Source organism: Pyrus communis, chromosome 2 (genome assembly GCF_963583255.1).
Source record: "Pyrus communis chromosome 2, drPyrComm1.1, whole genome shotgun sequence".
NCBI lineage: Eukaryota > Viridiplantae > Streptophyta > Magnoliopsida > Rosales > Rosaceae > Pyrus > Pyrus communis.
This window is the reverse complement of record NC_084804.1, coordinates 9,126,000-9,146,117: the sequence shown is the minus strand read 5'-3', so window position 1 is coordinate 9,146,117 and position 20,118 is coordinate 9,126,000. Positions and strand designations below refer to the sequence as shown.

The window sequence follows — 20,118 nt, the reverse complement described above, 5'->3', positions numbered from 1 at the left end:
CCATTACTTGTTAAGTAGATGACCAAAAATATATGTACTTCACAAAAAATACAGAGATCGACCACCTTTTGGCAAAAGGTCAAAAAATAAGAAAAGCCACGAGGACACTTTTCTCTCAACACGTTGTAAGCTGTAACTTGTGCACGTAGTGATGAGTAATGCTATTGGAGGCAGATTCTTCTTCCTCTTATTTCGTGCTATCCTGTTTTATCCTGTTTTTGTGTGATCATGATTAAATTACATTAATATTTTATATTATTTTTTAAATAGAGATAGTAAGATAAAAAAGAATAATAATATAAAATGTTGACGTGATTTAACCATAACTACACAAACATGAGGACACACATAAGGAGTGAGAGGGCAGAGAATCTGCCTCCAGTACTATTCATACCATGTTTTTATACCACCTTATGTGGTATCTAATGCAGACAACTACATCATTTGAAAAATTTGAAAAACCCAAAGAAATGAAGTGGAAAGACTTCTGGTAAATCACAATCATTATTTAATTAACTAATTTTTTTTAATTATTAGTTTATTAAATAATAAATTAAATTTAAAAATATATTTAATTCAAATAATGTGATTATTCACCTTAAATATCATCTAAAATTATATAAAAATATAATATAAATAGCCTGGAAAGCTCGAATCTTTATAACAACTGCCTTTCGCCTCTTTCCCTCCCTCTCCCTCTTTCGGTTTATTCGCTTTTGCCACAACTGACTTCTTTCTTTCACCATAAATTTCACTTCGAAAGTCTGGATCTTTAACTTCTGCTATTCACCTTTCACTGTGTCCTTTTTGGGTGCGCTCCCTTTTCACCCTTCAAAAAACCCCACTTCAGTATAAAAAGCTTTGTTGGTGGAAGACTAGTCTGTTGGACTTCACATTGATTCATAGCATAGGGTCCGACTGGAAAGGAAAATGGACCCGGAATCGGCTTCCCTTTCCGGAGGCTTGCGGCCGGTGAGTGTTTGGTTATGTTGCTGTGTGTGTTCATTCTTTTGTTTTCTTTCCTTTTTGTGTTTGTTTCCAGGGAAATTGAGTAAGGAATAGAGGTAATGTAAAGAGTGAAGTTTTGAGTATTTTTAATTTTCTTTTTGGTTTCTGGAAAATGGGATTTTGTTGTTTTTGATTCCTAATGAATGCTCGCTCAGTCTTTGCAATGAGTTTGACTGTTTTCTTCCGGAATTTTCTCAGCAACCAAACAGAAGATGCATTTTTGTTTTGTGAAGTTTCATAATTTAAGTTGGTGTGGCCTATGGAATCTCTTTCTTTTTTTTTTTTTTTTTTTTTTTTTTTTTTAATTGCTTTTTGGTGTACGACTATGTATGGATCTTATCGACTTAGACCGAGTATATCTCATGCATTTTTGTATTCTTGTTGGAAGAATCTGTCTTGGCATTTCTTATTTGTGTTGCAATCGGTGGCATTTTCCATTTTTCATGTTACTTCTAAGTGTAATATAGATTTTCTGCCTTTCCATTTATTTGGTCACTTCACCCGATTCGGGTTTTGAACTGTTAAATTTGATCCTGATTATATTTATTTTCTTAAGATATATTGTGTCAAGGCATTTAAGTTTGAGGTATTTCAAGATAATATTCTTCATTGCTTCCTGATTGTCTTCCATTGGTGCAGTGCAGACTAGAATTTTCAGTGTTTTCGTCGTTAAATTCGCTAATTCAATCTACCTTTATTTTCCATGTTAATTTACTAGTTACTGTGCTACTGCTTCTTTTCTGAGAGATCTTGTATGATCATCATCAATCTTGCATTGAAGACAGAGGGTGTGAGAAGAACTCAATGCCCAAACTCCAAAATAGTTCGGGCTGATTTGGACATCGACAATTATTGTAGGTCTAGTGATTTTAACTTTAATCATGGTTGCGGTATGGTTTAACTCGTTACAGCGGGCAAGTTTTGTCCTAATTATGTTTCTGCATTTTCTTTTTGTTTTTTCCACTGTTCCTGCTTGGTTATATTTGTAGCGGAATTTAATTTATGTTATAATTTGTAAGCATAATAACACTTGTCTTACTTGTTTATGAGCAGAATTTTTACAAGACCACTCTATGCCTTGCTTATCAGAGCCTTGGTATTGTTTATGGGGACCTTAGCATATCCCCCATTTACGTATACAAAAGTACATTCTCAGGTGATATGCGTCTTTATGAGGAGGATCACGAGATTCTTGGCGTGCTTTCAATGGTTTTCTGGACTTTGACCATTATCCCTCTTTGCAAGTACATTATATTTGTGTTAGGAGCAGATGACAATGGTGAAGGTGCTTACAGTAACCTCAGTTATCTTATAGCATTTTTTGAGAATATATTTTCGTTGATAGTTGTCGGACATTAGAGATTCACTTTCAGTTTTACAGGTGGAACTTTTGCTTTGTACTCATTGCTATGCCGACACTCAAGGATGGGCCTTTTGAACACAGTTCATCCTGAACATGAACACATACCATCGTACTCTTCTGTTTTATCTACCAAGGATACACGAATGAGCTCACTCATAAGAAAATTCTTTGAGAAGCATAAGAGTTCTAAAATAGTATTGCTGCTCGTGGTTTTTATAGGAGTTGGCATGATAATTGGTGATGGTATCCTCACGCCAACAATGTCCGGTATGATATTCTTAAATGCTCTTTCTGGCCCTACCGATTGACCCTTTCTGCAATTACTGATGTTGACCTAATGAGGTTTTTTTATATGTATGAGGGCAGTTCTTTCTGCAGTTTATGGAATTAGAATCAAAGCTCCAGATTTACATGAGAGTAAGTTAATCATAAATGCGTATACGTAAGTATATTCTTTCTGCAGTTTTGCATATAAATGCGTATTTACATATATATGTATATTCTTGCATACTGATTTTCGCACTGGCAATACATGGAGTTGAGGTAATGGATATAGTGCAGCATTATTTGTTGTCTGATATCATGCAATACACTTTTTTCTATTCAATTTCCATGGAAAACTACCTTTTCTAATTACTTTTACGTCTGTACATGGCAGATTATACTGTGCTGATAGCGTGCATCATCTTGGTTGGACTTTTTACTCTTCAGCACTTCGGGACACACAAAGTTGGGTTTCTTTTTGCTCCAATCATGTTAACATGGTTACTATGCATTTGTGGGGTAGGCATTTACAATATCTTCCGTTGGAACCCTGGTGTTATACGTGCTCTGTCGCCCTACTATATTTATAACCTTTTTAAAATAACTGGAAGAGTTGGTTGGAGTTCCCTTGGAGGCATTGTTCTTTGTATCACAGGTTGGTTCGTAGGAAAAATTTCCAACAATTTCTGCAGTTGCCTGGAAAAATTTATCTTCTTTGTAAGGCTAAGACATTATTTGGCTATGACAGGTACAGAAGCAATGTTCGCTGATCTTGGGCACTTTTCGAAACTGTCAATCAGGGTAGCTTATTCTCAACCTTTAATTTTGCTCTTTGAAGCAGAAAACTGCTCAGTACTTTTATAGTTCTGTTTTTGTCTGTTCGAAATACTTTTCTTGTATCGTAATCCTCGGTAGTTTTATAGTTGAGAACTGAGAAGAAACACATGTTATCATGCTTGTTTCTAATAGTGTCACATGTTGCTAACTATATAGCTTTCTTTTCTCTTTGGGCTTCATATGTTATTTACTTTACTTTTTTATTATTTTATATATTTATTTACCACTAGTTCTTTCGTCTTGCAGATTGCATTTACAGCGCTCGTTTACCCTTGCTTAGTTCTGGCATACATGGGGGAAGCTGCTTATCTCTCCAAGCACACAACGGATCTGCATAGCAGTTTTTACAGGGCCATTCCTGGTCAAGCTCTTATATTCTTATTGATGCAATGTTACAACAACTAGTTGTTTAACGTAACGTCATTCTTCTTATCAGGAACTCAAATGATTTCGACAAAGTTTAACTTGGACTTTAGGCATGCCATTATTCTTCATTATATCAGTTTTCAAAGTTACAGCCATTATTTTTAGTGTTCATTACATTATTTGCTTTTATTTGCTACGTGTTATCTGCATTTTCGTTTGAAAAAATGTACAAGAAAGACATCTATCTAACCTGCATCTTTAGAAACTTCAATCTCTGTGAATGCCTGTATCAGTTTTAGACTTTTAATTTAATTTTATTTCATCAGATGCTGCCGGTTTTGAATTTGATCTGATATTTTCTTTCCATTCAGAGGTTATGTTTTGGCCGGTCTTTATTATTGCAACTCTTGCTTCTGTGGTGGGAAGTCAAGCAATCATTTCAGCTACCTTCTCAATAGTCAGTCAGTGCAGGGCCCTTCGGTGCTTCCCGCGTGTGAAGATAAAACATACATCAAATCAGATACATGGGCAGATATACATACCTGAGGTGAACTGGATGTTGATGGTATTGTGTCTTGCCGTCGTTATAGGTTTCAGAGACACTCATATGATAGGCCATGCATACGGTCGCTGCTCTCTCTCTCTCTCTCTCTCTCTCTCTCTCTCTCTTTCTCTGTGCATACGTGCAATTTTGAAATAAGCGGTTCTACACCATTTGCATTTACAGGGCTTGCTGGAGTGACAGTGATGTTCATCACAACCTGCTTGATGTTTCTAATTATTAGTACAGTTTGGAAGCAGAAGGTTCTCGTGGCCTTCTTGTTTCTTGTAACCTTTGGATCCCTTGAACTACTCTATATCTCCGCCTGCCTTGGAAAAGTACATCATGGAGGCTGGCTTCCCCTTCTATTCGCTCTACTAATAGTGTCTTTGATGTCTATCTGGAATTATGGGACTGTAAAGAAGGATGCATATGAGCTAGATAACAAGGTATCGTTAGATAGACTTCTAAGCATTGGGCTAAGCCTAGGTATTGCAAGGGTCCCTGGAATCTGCTTAGTTTACTCTAACGTTGCATTTGGTCTCCCTCCAATGTTTGCACATTTTGTCACAAACTTCCCTGCATTTCATCACACTCTCATCTTTGTGACCCTTAAGTCTCTGATGATTCCAAAAGTTCCTGTTGGTGAGCGTTTTCTTGTTAACCGGATTGGCCCACCAGAACTGTCTATTTTCTGGTGTATTGTAAGGTACTTTCCACAAAATTTCTTTGGCATGAAGCCAAATTTCATTGAATTTTTGCACAAATATGTAGCTCCAAACTTTTGTGATGCTATTATTGGTCAGGTATGGATACAAGGATGTGAGAGATTGCTACAACTTTGAAACCCAACTGGTCGAGAAGGTGGCAGAGTTCTTGAAACAGGAGAGTAACAGTGATGAAATGGCGGTTAGAGGGCAGTCACCGAACCAAACATATGAAGCAATGCGAAATGAGGTTTGTGGCGGCAGTGCTGTGCGTTGGAGTGATGAAGTTACTGGCGGCAGTAACGAGCAGTGGATGAAAAAACTCATGGAGGCACGGGAAGCTGGTGGAGTGGCCTACATGATGGGGAATCCTTATGTTGTGGCGAGTGAGGTATCACCGTTCCTGAAGAAGTTTGCAATTGACATTGTCTATGGTTTTCTGAGACGGAATTGCAGGCGTCCAGCAATTGCACTTGGAATTCCACATACCTCACTGATCGAAGTGGGAATGCTTTATCAGGTGTAAATATAGCGTGGACGAAGACGGAGTAAATAAACTCCAAGGCAAGACAGGATGCTTGTGGATAACAAGTACATGGAAAATGCTTAGATGTGTACATGGTGCAGGTTGTAGTATGATCATGAATAAACAAGAAACTTTTGGCGAAGAACTCACGGATGTTCAAAGTATTATCCGTTTTATGAAACATATTTGCACTAATCTACTCCCATGTTAGAAGACCTAGACCCAGATTCTAAACTAGCGTTTACTGAAGAGGAGTACGTGATGATTTTTTTGAGCGCCAATAGCAATCCTTGCACTTTTCATGCAAACGAGGATTGGAAATGCGGTAACTCTGTAACTTCTTTATTTGCTTTCCTAATGGAAAGTAGGCATTTTAATTTGTATGTTGAGTTGCTTTCACAAAAATTGACAAAAAGTTCACATGAACTAATGAGTGGAATGAGATGTCAAAAAGTTCACATAAGCAATTCTAATTAAAAAACAAAAAAAAATAATCAGTATTAATGTTTTCCAATCGAAATGTCAATTCTTATATGGCGTGACGTGGATTAACAGTAAAGATGATTGCAATCAAATTTGACAGCAACTTCAAATCCATTTTTGATTGATTAATAAATACTTTTTATCACAATTATGAAAAGTAAATAATGCAATAAATAATAGTTTAATTTAACATATATAGTGAAGAACAAAACTTAAAAAAAAAAAAGCAAGTGCCACATATACTTTTTAAGTTTAAATTTAGCATTTTCTTTGAAGATGCTATTAGAGCTGCAAATTAGGCTAATAATTAAAGTTTTAAACTTAATTATGACAGTTTTAAACTCAATTGTGTGACCACAAGTCACTCCCTTAAATCAATGCCTAACACTAACAAACAGTCCAACCTCACACTTTTGTTGCCTTCAAAGTTTTTTAGGATTGCTTTTCCGTTATATATAGCTTCTCTCATGCAAGTATGCTACTATTTATTTCTCTAAGTTCCGATGGTCGGTCGAAAGAACAGAATCCTCCGATCTAGACCCAAAAACCCCTCCCTCCCCACCCCCTGCAAGTAGGGCTAACCCATCTGCAAACTTTGGTCTTGGCCGCATTCAACTGGTCGGACACAAGAATCTCTCTCTCTCTCCAACCAAAAGGGTTCAAGGGTCCTAAAATGTGTAATTTGTCATTGGCTGCCTATAACATTTTCTTCAATACATCTAAGGTTATATTTATTCTTGCTCTACTTCTTTCGGTTTCACTTTATGTCATTTTACTCTTTGAGAGAGTGAAGACTTTTCATGCATTAGCTGCCTTTGGTCGCAAGCAAGAGGACGGGAACTTGGTTTATCTCCGGTTTCAAGAGACCACTGCATATAATGGGTCAAGGTGAGATAATCGGCACCATCGGTTTAGGGGATCGAAGGCATGGACGGTTGTGATTATCGGTTGTGTCAAACCTTTTTTTTTTTTTTTTTAAACTACTTGTAGCAAATATGAATGATGGGAAATCATTGAAAACCTCTTGTATGAACATTTTTTCTTTAAATACCCCCTAAAAGTTTTTTATTTATCTTTTGGTCCTTAATTTAAATTTTGTGCGCTCAATTGTTTACGAACGTCCAATTTTACACACAATTTCATAAAAAAAGTTGTGACGAGTAACTTTTGTAGCTGAACTGAGGGAAAATTTGGGCAGCAACGCAGAAAATTTAGCCCTTCATTTATAAATATTAAAGTGTAAATAAAATCAAAAGTACGATGTTGGAGTAAATTATAAATATGTAAAAATTTAATGAGTAGGGATGAAAATAGAAAACTAACTTTTATTTGTTAAAATAGAAAACCTATTTTCTAGAGGGTAAACAAAATAGAAAATAAAAAAAATAGGTAAATTATAAGGAAAACTAATGAAAATGACTTGAAAACTTTGAGTTTTAACGATAAAGACAAAATAAAATGGTAGAGTGAATAGTACCAGGATTAACTTTTTAGTGTAAAAATATGATTTTTTGTTAAAATAAACAGTACCGGAAGCTTTTAATTAAAATTCTTTGAATTATAACCTCTAAATTCAACGTGCAAGAATATTTTGGCACTTATTTAAATCACCATGACCGTTGGAGCGTGCCAGTTCAGGGGACAAACACGAAATTTCCCCGTCACAGATCTGATGATCTGGAACAATCCTAGCCGTTACAAAAGCTCGCGATCTCGTGAATTCCCGCACACTCTAGGGGTATTTTCGGTAATCTACTGTAAAATTATTCCAAATTGGACCGTTATAACATTCGAAACCCTCTCGACCGTTTCAAAATCCCACTCACTACTCAACACCACTCCCCCCCTCCCCAAAAAAAAAAACAAAAAACCTTTCACTCCTTTTCTCTGATACAAAAATCCATGGCCGACGAGAGCACAAAACAATCGATCATGGAGCCAAAGCCCTTACACCCACTTCACCAAATTGCTCAGTCGCCGAGCCACAAGCTTCTCCTGAAGCAATGGCTGAAAGAAGAAGAGCTAAATCTCAACAGGGTCTCTCTCAAAGAATCCCAAATCGACTCGGTTCGAAAGGAAATCACGATTCTTTTCATCATCTTCTTCCTCTTCCACTCCACGGCCCTCACCCTTCTCTTCAGTTCCTCGTCAAGGGACCCACGCGGGTTCGCATGCCACCGGTCCTGGATCCCTTCGCTCTGCTCGCTCTGCTTCTCACTGGGGATCATTTGGGCGGTTAGGTATAAAACCGACACGGAGGGGCACCTGGAGAAGTTGTTGGAGAGAGAGAAGGAGGATAAGAATCTTCTGGGAAAGTGCATCGAGGAGCTGAAGAAGAAAGGGTTGGAGTTCGATTTGTTAAAGGAGGTGGACGCGCTGAGGAGGGCCAAGAGCTTGAGAGTCGAAGCGAAGGCAGTAAGGAAGTGGAATGCGAGGGATTTTGTGACACTGTTTTTCTTCACCGTGTCTTGCTTTGTGATCATTGTCACAAGGGTTATTTTGTGTAACTAGGAGGGTAAAAATCGGGTTGGATTTCGGGGATTAGATTGGTTAAATTCTTGGGTTTTGGATAACTGGGGGTTGCAGAATGTTTTATTCTGCTATTTGCAACATGGGGAATTTACATTGGCATGGTTATGAAACAAATCTGGATGACTGCGTATCTTAGCCTTAATATGTTCTTTGTAATTTGAGTCCTTAAAATCCCAAATAAAAGTTTCATTTTGGTGTGGAGGAAAGGCATCCTCTGCAATTCTCAATTTTGATGTTGATGTCATGACTGATAATTTCATAAACTTGCAACTTATGGAGGGGCAGTTCAAAATCTACTAATCCACCTTAGCACAATATTCACTTAATAAAAAGGGAATAAAGAGCAAGGTTTGTGGTTTTTCTTCGAGGGCAATTCGAACACAAGACCTCAATCGAGTGCAAGAGTGAATGTAAGCTACAAGAACTACACAAAGTGGCATAACAAGGAGAGGAGAGGGTGGAAAAATTTGGAATATAGGAAAGAACTAGGGTACCCAAGTTACTAATCGGAACCATCCGGCATCCAAATTCCAAAAAGAGGGAATCGGATTCTCTCCCCTCCTATATTTCAAAACATTGCCACTGCCATGGATATATGTTTTTGAAAACATTTAGATCTTGTTAAAGCCAATCAAGGCAATGGATAATAATCGTTGCGGTGTTTTTTTTTCTAATTTGGTAGCATTCTTTTTCAAGTTTTTGCGTTTTAGTATGCATTTTGATTGATAGACAAGATTGGCTTGTTTCCAGATAACTTTAGCTTCTTGGACTGCTTGGTTCATTGGTATAAAACCCTTCTTGGACTGCTTGTTCCGTTGGTGTAAAACCCAACATTGTCTCACTTTATTTCGGTTGCTTTAGATTCTATTCTATTAGATTATCCTCTTTCGGGCGTTCCTTTTTCTTATACATTCCAATTTTACGTATTTATCTATTGATTTTTTTTTGGCTGACTTACATTTTTTTTCACTTTGTTATGTGAATGCCGATTTTGCGTAGAGGACAGACATACTCTTTTGCTAAAGATTGCATCTGTAAGAGAAGTGGTGCTAGGCGCTCCATTGCGAGGGGTTCAGAGGAAGCTTGCTGCAAGGACTGTTGCGTCCAATATTGATGGGCTTGTTGCTCTTTTGAATCGATCAAACGAGTCCTTTTTTCCTTATTCCTCAGGTAAAATTGCATATTAAGGCTAAAAAGTTATCATTTTGCTCTTTCTAGCTTTTATGTGATCTCTACTTTAGCTATATACTGAGAGGGACTGCGTGCAGTAGAAACTTATTCTGATATAACTTATCTGATAAGCTTTTCTGTTCCATTTAGTTGTTTTTCGACAATATGTTTGTAATCAGTTTGGTTGTACCGTGTAATTAGGTTGTGATTATAGCTTTGGATTTTTGAATTGTTGCTTGTAAATAGAGATTTCAAAATCCTTATGTAATCTAAAGTTGTTATAAATATATCGCACCCTATGTTGTTGAGGGTGTGTATTACAGTGAAAACTTTCTGAGTTCTTGAGTTATTATATGGTACCTAGAGCTCTCTAAGTCCAACGACAAACACCGATCCTCTTGTTTCCCAGCCCACCACCCATAACCATCTTCCAGCCTCCCCTCATCCCCCCCCCCTCTCAGTAGATGCACATGTTTTGTTAACTCGACTGATCAGTATTTTGTATCACAAACAAACAGAGCTATTCTTTTACTTAGGTTTGATCCCTAGTTTGCAATGAATCCCATCTGAAATGAAATAGCACAAATGGAAACTCATAGCCTCCAAATAATGCGAAGAAAAGAAGCCGAATGTAGATCTTAATACATAATTGTTTGTGAGAACAGTTATTGAGAAATAAAATTCTTTTATTCAATACATAAGTTGCAAGTACGAAAAACACAAAACAGAAAGGGAAAAACATCACATACATATATTACAATCAAACTTCAGAAAAAAAAACCTTTGAAAACGAGTCACTTTCAATGCAACTGCTAGTGCTATCTTATCTTTGATGTTGTCGAAGAATTGAAAATAGGCGTACCTCCATGATGTCTTTAAGATCAATGTGCTGCAAACGCCCCAAAAACCTACGATAAATCCAACTCCCAAGCTGACATAGAACCACAACTTGTCATTTTCATCTTCATTCTTGTCTTTTGCATCCTCAGCAGTAAAAGTTTTATCTTCGGGGCACTTAGTTGAAAGAGGAACACCACATAGTGATGGATTTTCCATATAAATGGACGAAAAATTGAGTGTTTGAAGCTGGTGTCCCCAAGGAATTATTCCGGACAAGTTGTTGTAAGACAAGTTCAAGTGGGACAAAAAGGTTAAAGATGACAAACTTTGAGGAATTTGTCCTGTCAGGTGGTTGTGTGAAAGATCATGTAAAAAAGCGGGGCATCCAGAATCCTACAAGTTCATGTAGAAGCTAATACTGTGCAATTCAAAAAAAAAAAAAAAAAAACCCCCAGAAAGTGCATTCCATTCACCCACACAGAGATGGCTTTATCAAATGTAAACCATATCTATCAGAAAACTCCAGTTCTAATGCATTACGATGATGCTTAGACCAAATATGCCGATATACTTACATATTGAGAAGAGGCGAACTTTTGGACTCAGGCAGGGTACCGTTCAATTTATTGTTCCCAAGAAACCTAATTAAAAGAAGACAGAAATACAAGTCTCAATGCTTATACTTTAAGCGTACATTTAGTAGGAAATAATTAAGAGGGTGTGGACTGTGGACGGTACAGAATAGAAATTGAACTCAAGTTAAACAGCGAGTCTGGTATCTGTCCAGTTAAATTGTTGAAGCTCAAACCCCTGGAGGTGAAAAGAAGAATGAAACAGTTACATCCCTTCAGACAAAAACAGAAAGTACTAAAATTTCATATAAACCAAGCACCATCATGTTGATGAACTAAAAACTTGTAAAATTCAACAAAACCCTCGTAGTAATGTTAGTAAAACCTCGAATATATGTTACTGCATTATTTTCTTAAAATATTTTATTTTAACAAGCACCTATAACCAAGAAAAACTTACAGGTGCGACAGACATTGGTATTCTCCAATATTGGAAGGGATTGAATCAGAAATATTGTTATTCCTCAGCACTCTGCAGGATGCAAGACCAAGTTCTCATATTAGATTCAGAAGGGAATTGAGGTGTTAGAAACTTCTAATAGGTTTAAACGTAACCAAAAAATATTTGCCTTACAAAATACTTAGAGACTTCATATCTTTAATAAATCCAAGAGAAGAGCTTCCATTGGGATTAGATAAATCGCTAATTCGCCTATCATCATATCACACGTGACATAGTTAGAGTAATATGTTAGAATACTTTCAACAACATGAAGTAGAAGCGGTTGTAAACAAACAAAAATTGACTAGTAGACCTAGAAACTCACAACTCTGTAAGAGAGTCAGATTGGAGAATGTAACTGGTATAGGACCTTCAAAAGAGTTCCCTTGAAGCCTCCTGAGAAAATATTTAGATATGATTAGTAGACTAAAGCTGAAAAGTTTTTTCTCCAGAAAACAGTGAGCATATAATACAAAGGATGAACCTAGTATCGTTCAACTGCAAATGTATGGTAATAGAAAGCAATTATGCAGATTATCTTACAAGACAGAAAGCTTTGGCCAATTTCCTATGAAGTCAGGTATCCTGCCAGTCAGTTCAGCGTCCGACGCCCAACTGCAACAAACAAAAGTAATCCTCTGATACTTACTCAAATAATAATTTGTTCTTGCAGTAATTAATAGTCCTTTTTTAAAAAAAAAAATTGGAGAAAAAGAACATATTTGTAAAGTTCTTGCAGCGTTTCCAAGTTCTGTAGATTAGCAAATGTTGACGGAATCTCACCACTAACTCCAGAACTATCAAAGTAACTGCCAAGGTAAACAATAATGAATTATCAGAAATATATTGCTATCTTAAATCTATTATAAATTGTCAGTTAATAGATGCCAAGCCTTCATTAAAGAACATATGAATGTGGGAAGCTAATAATCGAATATTGTAACAAAGTAATTGAGATATCACGAAATGATATCCCCAACATCAAGTAATCGAGGTATCATCATTTAGCATTGCATTCAGAAAAGAAATTAACAATATATCGACTTACATCTCTTTTAACTTTGATAAACTCCCTAGCTCAGATGGCAGAGGCCCAGAAAAGTTGTTTGCCCCAAAAGCACTATAAAATATACAAGTCATCGTTCAAAAAGCATCCATGAACATTGTTTTAGAAGTTCACAAAATCAAGACTAAGTACAATAACCAGGTATAAGGCAGCATCTACACGCTGGAATAGAGAAGTACAGGCAGTAAAGAAGCAAAAACATCAAATTGTCATATAATACACACACATGCTATATACATAGGATGTAATGCTAGACTGTCAGGCACACATTAGAAAAAGAATCCACGTGATTTGATAGTTAGACTGTCTAGCATGAGAACATTTTCGTATACAGGATACAAAATGAGAAAACTTACAATGTTATCAAATCAGTGAGATTTCCGAGTTCCTTTGGTAGCTCACCCGATAATCGGTTAACGCCAAGGCTCCTAAAATTGATATTAAAACAAAACTAATAATCATGAGCACCAAAAATCAAACAAAAACTATTATGGGTATAAACATCGCAATATATGTATTGAATTAACCAGTTTTTCAAATAAAATTTAGATGAGCTCGTAAGTACTGCATGCTAGTCAGATTTCCAATGAATGAAGCGAGAGGTCCGGTCAAGTAATTCTGACCCAAGTTCCTGTAACAAATTGGAGGAAAATTGAAAACTACAACTTGGGCACTAAGCTAAATTATCTAATTAACCAAATAATCAAAAAGAAGTTGAGGTTCCACCATAAAATCAATTCCCAATTGAGAATACAAGGATTAGCCTAACTCCTTATACGCACGTGCAACGTCCCTAAACAATAATCAATGGAAATTAATGCTAACTAATGTGATTAAAAGAGTTAACAAGCTTACAGATTGAAGAGGAAAGTCAAAGTCCAGAGCTCATCTGGGATTACACCAACAACATCCATGGCATAAACTTTCCTGCAAATTAAGCAAGGTGAGATTTTTCTCTTTTCAGAACGGCATTGATCATTGATGTAACAAAAATAAAAATTTTTACAGTTGGGTAATGTGGCAAGTGGAGTTGGAGTCGTAAGAGCAGTCGCATTTGATGAAGGGGTTGTAATCGTTGTTGTTGAAGTCGGTGGAGTCTACGGCTGCTCCGCTGCATGGGTCGCCGGTTGTGTTCCATTGCCTCTGGTTCGCCGAAATCTTCCATTGCTCAAAGATTGAGTTTAAAGCTCTCACTGCTCCACCAGTTACCAGGAATTAATACATGCACATGAACAAAATAACATGACAGATTAATTTGAGGAGCGGGTAACTAAGAGAGGAGTACGAACCTAAGAAGTATTCAAATTAAGATTTTATAAGATTTTAATGAACTTTTTAAGTGTAGTCAATTAGAATTTTAAAATAAATTTTAAAGAACTTTGAAATCATAGTTTAGTCAAATTAGGATTTAAGAGGATTTTAAACAACACATCAAAATTCAGGGATAGTCAATTACAATTTTAAAAAATACATCGAAATACATGTGTAGTGAGATTGCGAAAGATTTGTTAAGATTTTAATGGACGAGAGATTTTGATGGATTTGAGAGGTAAAGTATAAATAGAAAATGACTTGAACAATCCAACCTTCACCCTAGGATTTCATTTCAAGGCCGAAGAGTTCTATCTGCAATAGTCTTCCTCCATTTTTGGCCCTGACTGAGATCCAGTGACTATCTCACCACCTATACATACGAGGTTTCCCAAATCCCCATTTCCCTAACTTCCTTTCGCCGCCTCTCATCCCTCCCCGAGACCCACCCACTGTAACCGCAGTTTTCTCATCCATTTTCTAAATTTTTATGGGTTGAGGAGGTGGTTGCGTGCCAAGCAAGAGCAAACCACCAACAGCGTTTCCGATCATGATCTTCCAAACCTGAAACCAATGGCCCTGTTTCAGACCAGAATTAATTCCAAACCACACCAGAACAAAACCCAATTGATATTGGGCTCCCACAGCAAGAACAACAAGCACAAAGGAAGTTGAGGGCTTTCATAGTGTTTTACTCAATGTATGGGCATGTGGAGATTTTGGCCTGGAGGATAAAGAAAGGGGTCGATTCAATTGATGGGGTTGAAGGGTTTCCGTTCCAAATTGCTTCAAATAGAGGAAGATAAAGTTTTGTGGGTGAAAGAGTTAAGTGATAGTGAAGATTTTTGGCCAATACCGTGATGAAAGCTAGTGGAAAAGTGATCCCTCTTTGCATCTTTTGGTGCTTCCGATTTGAGTAATGTGAACTTTTTATTTATGTGGTGTTGACTTGGGCTCCCACAGCTGGGGATGTATGTGTTATGCATCTCCTTATAGACCATTGACTAGAGTGCTTTCCATTATTTGTTAGTTTTTCATTGCTATGTGTAAACTGAGAGAACGGAATTGGTATTCATATGCCTTGTAATACAAATAGTGGTCGGTGGCTTTGCAAATTTATAGAATGTCGTACCGACTTGTTTCAGAAATTCATTCATGTTGTTGGTGTCTAAATCCTAAGAAATTCATAAAGAAGTCTAAACAAATCCAAAGAAATATACAATAAAAATCTATATAAATCTGCCACAATCCATATAGATTTTAGAATCTATTAAAATCCTTTAAAATTTAGCATTTAAAAAAATACATAAACTCCAAAACGTAGTAATAATAAGTGATCATATATATTTGACTTCAAATTAATCAAAGTTGTCAAAAGGTGAATTCAAACGTATATGCTCTAGCAAATATGGCTACACTAGCATTCTCATCCCCTCCCCCTCTTGTCCTCATCTCCTTCCTTCATCACCTCTTCCTCTTCTTCCATCCTTACATCCCTGAAGACCTTTATGGCCAGCCTCGTTCTCTCTATGCATCAGTGAGAGTCGACAATGGCTAAACCAAACCACGACTGACGGTGGTTTTGGAGCTGAGCACAATCTCAAGAACAAAGCTATGTCTCCCATTATATGTATTTCCCTAAAGCTATTCAGACTTGTTCTCCTAACCCACAATTTTTTGATCTACCCAGATGAATCTCAAATACCTAGCCTTAAGCTCAAGTTCTTTTCCTCCTCTTTCAGGCACTGCCACGCTTTTTCTGCAATTACTGCCATCCCTTCTATGCCATAACACCAGGTTGCCTCCTACTCCTTTGTTTTGGGTTGAGAAGTATAATCTAAAACTCATCGTCACCACCCACTGTGAGAGCGATTTATTGCTCATTCAGTGGAAGGTGTGCAAAATCGTTCCTTGGTTTCGGTTTGGGTCTTTGTACCGCCTCCTTCTATGATTTTGTTTACATGGTCATTAGTTTCGCTGCTGTCAGAATCTCGTCCTTGCTGGTCTCCGGGTGGTGAAGATGACATAAGAGTTTATTTGCTCAGTTGGTTTGATGGTTTATTTGGGGCTTGTCTGGATGTCGGTATCTCCTCTTTGGTTTTTATGTGGTTAGGTTTCGAATTTGAGCATGATTTGGAATTGGTGTGGTTATGTAATTGTTGGAAATTCAAATTAAAAGTCATGTGATCTGTCCATGTGATGCTAACCTTTCTTTACAGATTGTTTCCAGCAAGATATAATCATCATTGCTCCTTCCATTATTCAGCCAAATGGTGATGAAAGACAGCAAGTGTGCTGCCATGTGATGTGCTAGCAGGAAGACAGCAGTGTTTCTCCATGTGTTAGCCGAAAGGAAGGTATTACAACCTGCCATGATGCAATGCATGTGTATGCCAACTATCAAAGTTGCTGCATGTGTTTGAAAGGGTGTAAAGATGTGGAACACCATCATTCATTATATGTATTGTTGGATTGTTTAATTTTTCAGTTTTTGTATAAATAGGCCATCTTGCTAAGCCTTAGAGCATATAATCCAAATCCCATTTCCCATTCTCATTTTCAGCTTGTAAGCTATTGAGTTTGTAAACTCTCTTTTCATATATCTAAGTGCAAGTGTTTTACCAAAGCTTGTTGCTTCCCTCCTTTCTCTATTTCTTTGTCCAATTTTATTGAGAGTGAAAGTGAGAGGTGTGATAGAGTTTGTAAACTTATCACCCACATATGTTGGTATTGAGTTAGTAAACTCTATTGAATACCAACAATTGGTATCAGAGCCAGAATACCATTCTGGCAGGTGCAGCAGTTATGGCGTCCAACTTAGTGCAACTCCAAGTTCCCATATTGAAGAAAGAAAATTATGAAAGATGGTGCATCTAATTCAAAGCATTGTTTGGATCACAGGAGCTATGGGAAGTTGTCAGTAGTGGGTATGTTGTACCCACTGCCGAGCAAGAAGCCGTATATACTGCGGATCAAAGGAACACTCTCAAGGACTTACGAAAGAAGGACCAAAAGGCGCTGTATCTTCTATACCAGGGTTTGGAAGATTCAACGTTCGAGAAGGTTGCAGAAGCAACAACGAGCAAGTAAGTATGGGATACACTCAGTACAATCTACAAAGGAGTAGATCGAGTCAAGAAAGTGAGATTACAGTCACTTCGAGCAGATTTTGAAACTGCTCACATGAATGAAAGGGAGAGCATCTCCGACTATCACTCAAGGCTCACTGTGATAGTAAATCAGATGAGGAGAAATGGCGAGAGACTCGATGAAGTACGAGTTGTGGAGAAGATACTTCGGTCACTCACATCTAAGTTTGAGCATGTGGTGACTGCCATTGAGGAATCCAAGGATTTGGAGGTGATGAGCGCAGAGGAGCTACTAGGATCCCTCCTAGTTCACGAGCAACGCATTCAGAAGAATGCAAACCCCACAACGCTAGAGCAAGCTTTGGAGTCAAAGTTGAATATTGACAAACCAAATGGAGGTCGTGGGCAGTGGAACTCACGTCGTGGGAGTTCATCTAACCGTAGCCGAGGACGAGCTCGAGGAAGAGGTCGAGGCTATGCACAAAATCGAGGTCAGTCTCAAGAGTGGAGATCTACTCGAGGAAAGGCGCATATCCAATGTCACAATTGCAAGCAATATGGACATTATGCCAATGAATGTTCACATAAAAATGGTGAGCATGTCAACATGGCAGAATCAAGTGGAAATACTGATTAAGAACTTACAGTCTTGCTAGCACACCATGATTCCAGTAGCCAACAAGATGTTTGGTATTTGGACTCTGGTGCAAGCAATCACATGTGTGGAAAGAAGGAGTTTTTTGCCGAACTCAAAGATGGGGCCTATGGATCTGTAAGTCTTGGTGACTCCTCAAAGTTGCCAGTTGAAGGCAAAGGGAAGATCAAGATCATCCAGAAGGATGGTAGAGAAGAATACATCTCCGATACCTACTACATACCAGGTATGAAGAGCAACATTCTGAGCATTGGTCAACTGCTCCAGAAAGGGTACATTATACATATGGAGAACATGCTTCTCACTCTCAGGAATGCAATGAGAAAGCTTATTGCACGTGTTCGAATGTCAAAGAACCGGATGTTTCCGTTGAATTTTAACACAAAGATTGGAAGCTGCAACATCGGTGTAATGGAAGATGAGTCATGGAAATGGCATCTTCGATTTGGCCATCTTCATTTCAATGGCCTAAAGTTGCTGTCAAGTGGAGGAATGGTTCGTGGTCTACCCCAAATTGAAGCCACACGCCAAGTATGTGAAGGTTGTGTGCTTGGCAAGCAAGCACGACTATCGTTCCCTGTTGGTGATACATGGAGAGCAAAGGCACCACTGCAGTTGGTGCACACAGATATATGTGGTCCATTGGATCCCATATCTTATGGAGGTAATATGTATTTTATTACCTTCATTGATGATTTCAGTAGAAAGACTTGGGTCTATTTTCTCAAGGAGAAGTCAGCTGCCCTAAAAATTTTCAAGGAGTTCAAGGCACTCACAGAGGCTGAAAGTAACCACAAGCTTGTGGTTGTGAGATCAGATAGAGGTGGAGAGTACACCTCCAATGCTTTCCAAGCATACTGCAAGGAGTAAGGAATTAGGCATCAACTTACTGCTGCCTATACCCCACAGCAAAATGGGATAGCCGAAAGAAAGAATCGAACCATCCTTGACATGACAAGGTCCATGCTTAAGGAGAAGAATTTGCCAAAAGAGTTATGGGCAGAAGCTGTAGCTTATTCGATTTATTTGTTGAATCGATGTCCAACAAAGAGTGTCAAGAGGATGACACCACAAGAGGCTTGGAGTGGATACAAGCCGAATGTTACACACCTAAGAATTTTTGGGTGTGTTGCATATGCTCAAGTTCCAGAAGCCAAGAGGAGGAAACTTGATGATAGAGGTGAGAAGTGTGTGTTTGTGGGCTATAGTGAAGAGTCCAAGGCATACAAGCTCTACAACCCACTAACTGGCAAACTAGTGGTTAGTAGAGATGTCATCTTCAGTGAGGAAGAGACATGGAAGTGGAACAACAAAGAAGTCAGTAAAGAGAAGATCGTCTCCACTGATTTTGAAGAACCAGAAGTTGTACCACCTATTGACAACAACCTACTCAAACAATCACAATAACTCCAGTGCACAGAATTGCAAGGAATGGTCCTACATCTAGTGAGGAAAGCAGCTCCTCAACTCCAGTGAGGTTAAGGAGTCTCACAGAGATTTATGGACAAGAAGAAGAAGAAACCAATTTTTTCTGCTTCTATGCAGACCATGAGCCTCTCTCATTCAATGAAGCTGTGGAAAAATATTGTTGGAAGAAAGCCATGGAAGAAGAGATCCATGCCATCGAGAAGAATGACACTTGGGAGTTAACAAAGCTCCCACCAAATCAGAAGGCTATTGGTGTCAAGTGGGTTTACAAGATCAAACGCATTGCAGATGGAAGTGTGGATCGATACAAATCAAGGCTTGTAGCAAAGGGCTACAAACAGAAGTATGGAGTGGACTATGATGAAGTCTATGCTCCAGTTGCAAGACTTGACACGGTAAGATTACTAATCTCTCTTGCCGCTCAGCATAAATGGAAAATTTATCAATTAGATGTCAAGTCAGCCTTCCTTAATGGAGTTCTTGAGGAAGAAGTGTACGTGGAACAACCAGAAGGCTTCCAAGTACAAGGAAAAGAAGATAAGGTGTATCGTTTGAAGAAAGCTTTGTATGGCCTCAAGCAAGCACCACGAGCTTGGAACTCAAGGATTGACAACTACCTTCACCAAAATGGATTTCAGAAATGTCCATACGAGCATTCAGTTTACATGAAGAACGGTGAAAAAGGGGAGTTCTTAATTATTTGTCTCTATGTAGATGACTTGTTGTTTACAGGAAGCAATGAAGCAATGTTCTATGAGTTCAAGCAATCCATGTTCAGTGAATTCGAGATGACTGACAATGGATTAATGTCATACTTTCTTGGCATAGAGGTGAAGCAAGAAAGTGACGGTATCTACA

At 37.9% G+C, this 20,118-nt stretch overlaps 2 protein-coding genes and 1 long non-coding RNA gene across 3 annotated transcripts; 2 read left to right on the top strand and 1 right to left on the bottom strand.

Moving 5' to 3' along the window:
* The first annotated feature begins 674 nt into the window (after positions 1 to 674).
* On the top strand, positions 675 to 6,038 carry LOC137725816 (probable potassium transporter 13). Its single transcript, XM_068464610.1, has 10 exons — positions 675 to 972; positions 2,062 to 2,293; positions 2,390 to 2,638; positions 2,738 to 2,788; positions 3,030 to 3,290; positions 3,384 to 3,436; positions 3,719 to 3,833; positions 4,210 to 4,464; positions 4,566 to 5,088; positions 5,186 to 6,038. The coding sequence occupies exons 1-10, from the start codon at positions 931 to 933 to the stop codon at positions 5,610 to 5,612; spliced, it is 2,208 nt and encodes a 735-aa protein (XP_068320711.1). The 5' UTR covers positions 675 to 930; the 3' UTR covers positions 5,613 to 6,038.
* A 1,930-nt stretch (positions 6,039 to 7,968) lies between these two features.
* On the top strand, positions 7,969 to 8,843 carry LOC137725815 (uncharacterized). The gene has a single exon (XM_068464609.1). It carries the CDS (start codon positions 7,998 to 8,000, stop codon positions 8,604 to 8,606), a length of 609 nt encoding a protein of 202 aa, XP_068320710.1. The 5' UTR covers positions 7,969 to 7,997; the 3' UTR covers positions 8,607 to 8,843.
* A 2,274-nt stretch (positions 8,844 to 11,117) lies between these two features.
* LOC137725814 (uncharacterized) lies at positions 11,118 to 14,970 on the bottom strand. The gene is made up of 10 exons (XR_011067544.1): positions 14,364 to 14,970; positions 13,784 to 13,970; positions 13,633 to 13,704; positions 12,760 to 12,831; positions 12,255 to 12,520; positions 12,037 to 12,107; positions 11,844 to 11,921; positions 11,670 to 11,741; positions 11,376 to 11,447; positions 11,118 to 11,278 (listed from the first exon to the last, which is right to left on the bottom strand). It is a non-coding gene; the product is annotated as an uncharacterized lncRNA (long non-coding RNA).
* Positions 14,971 to 20,118: the final 5,148 nt, after the last annotated feature.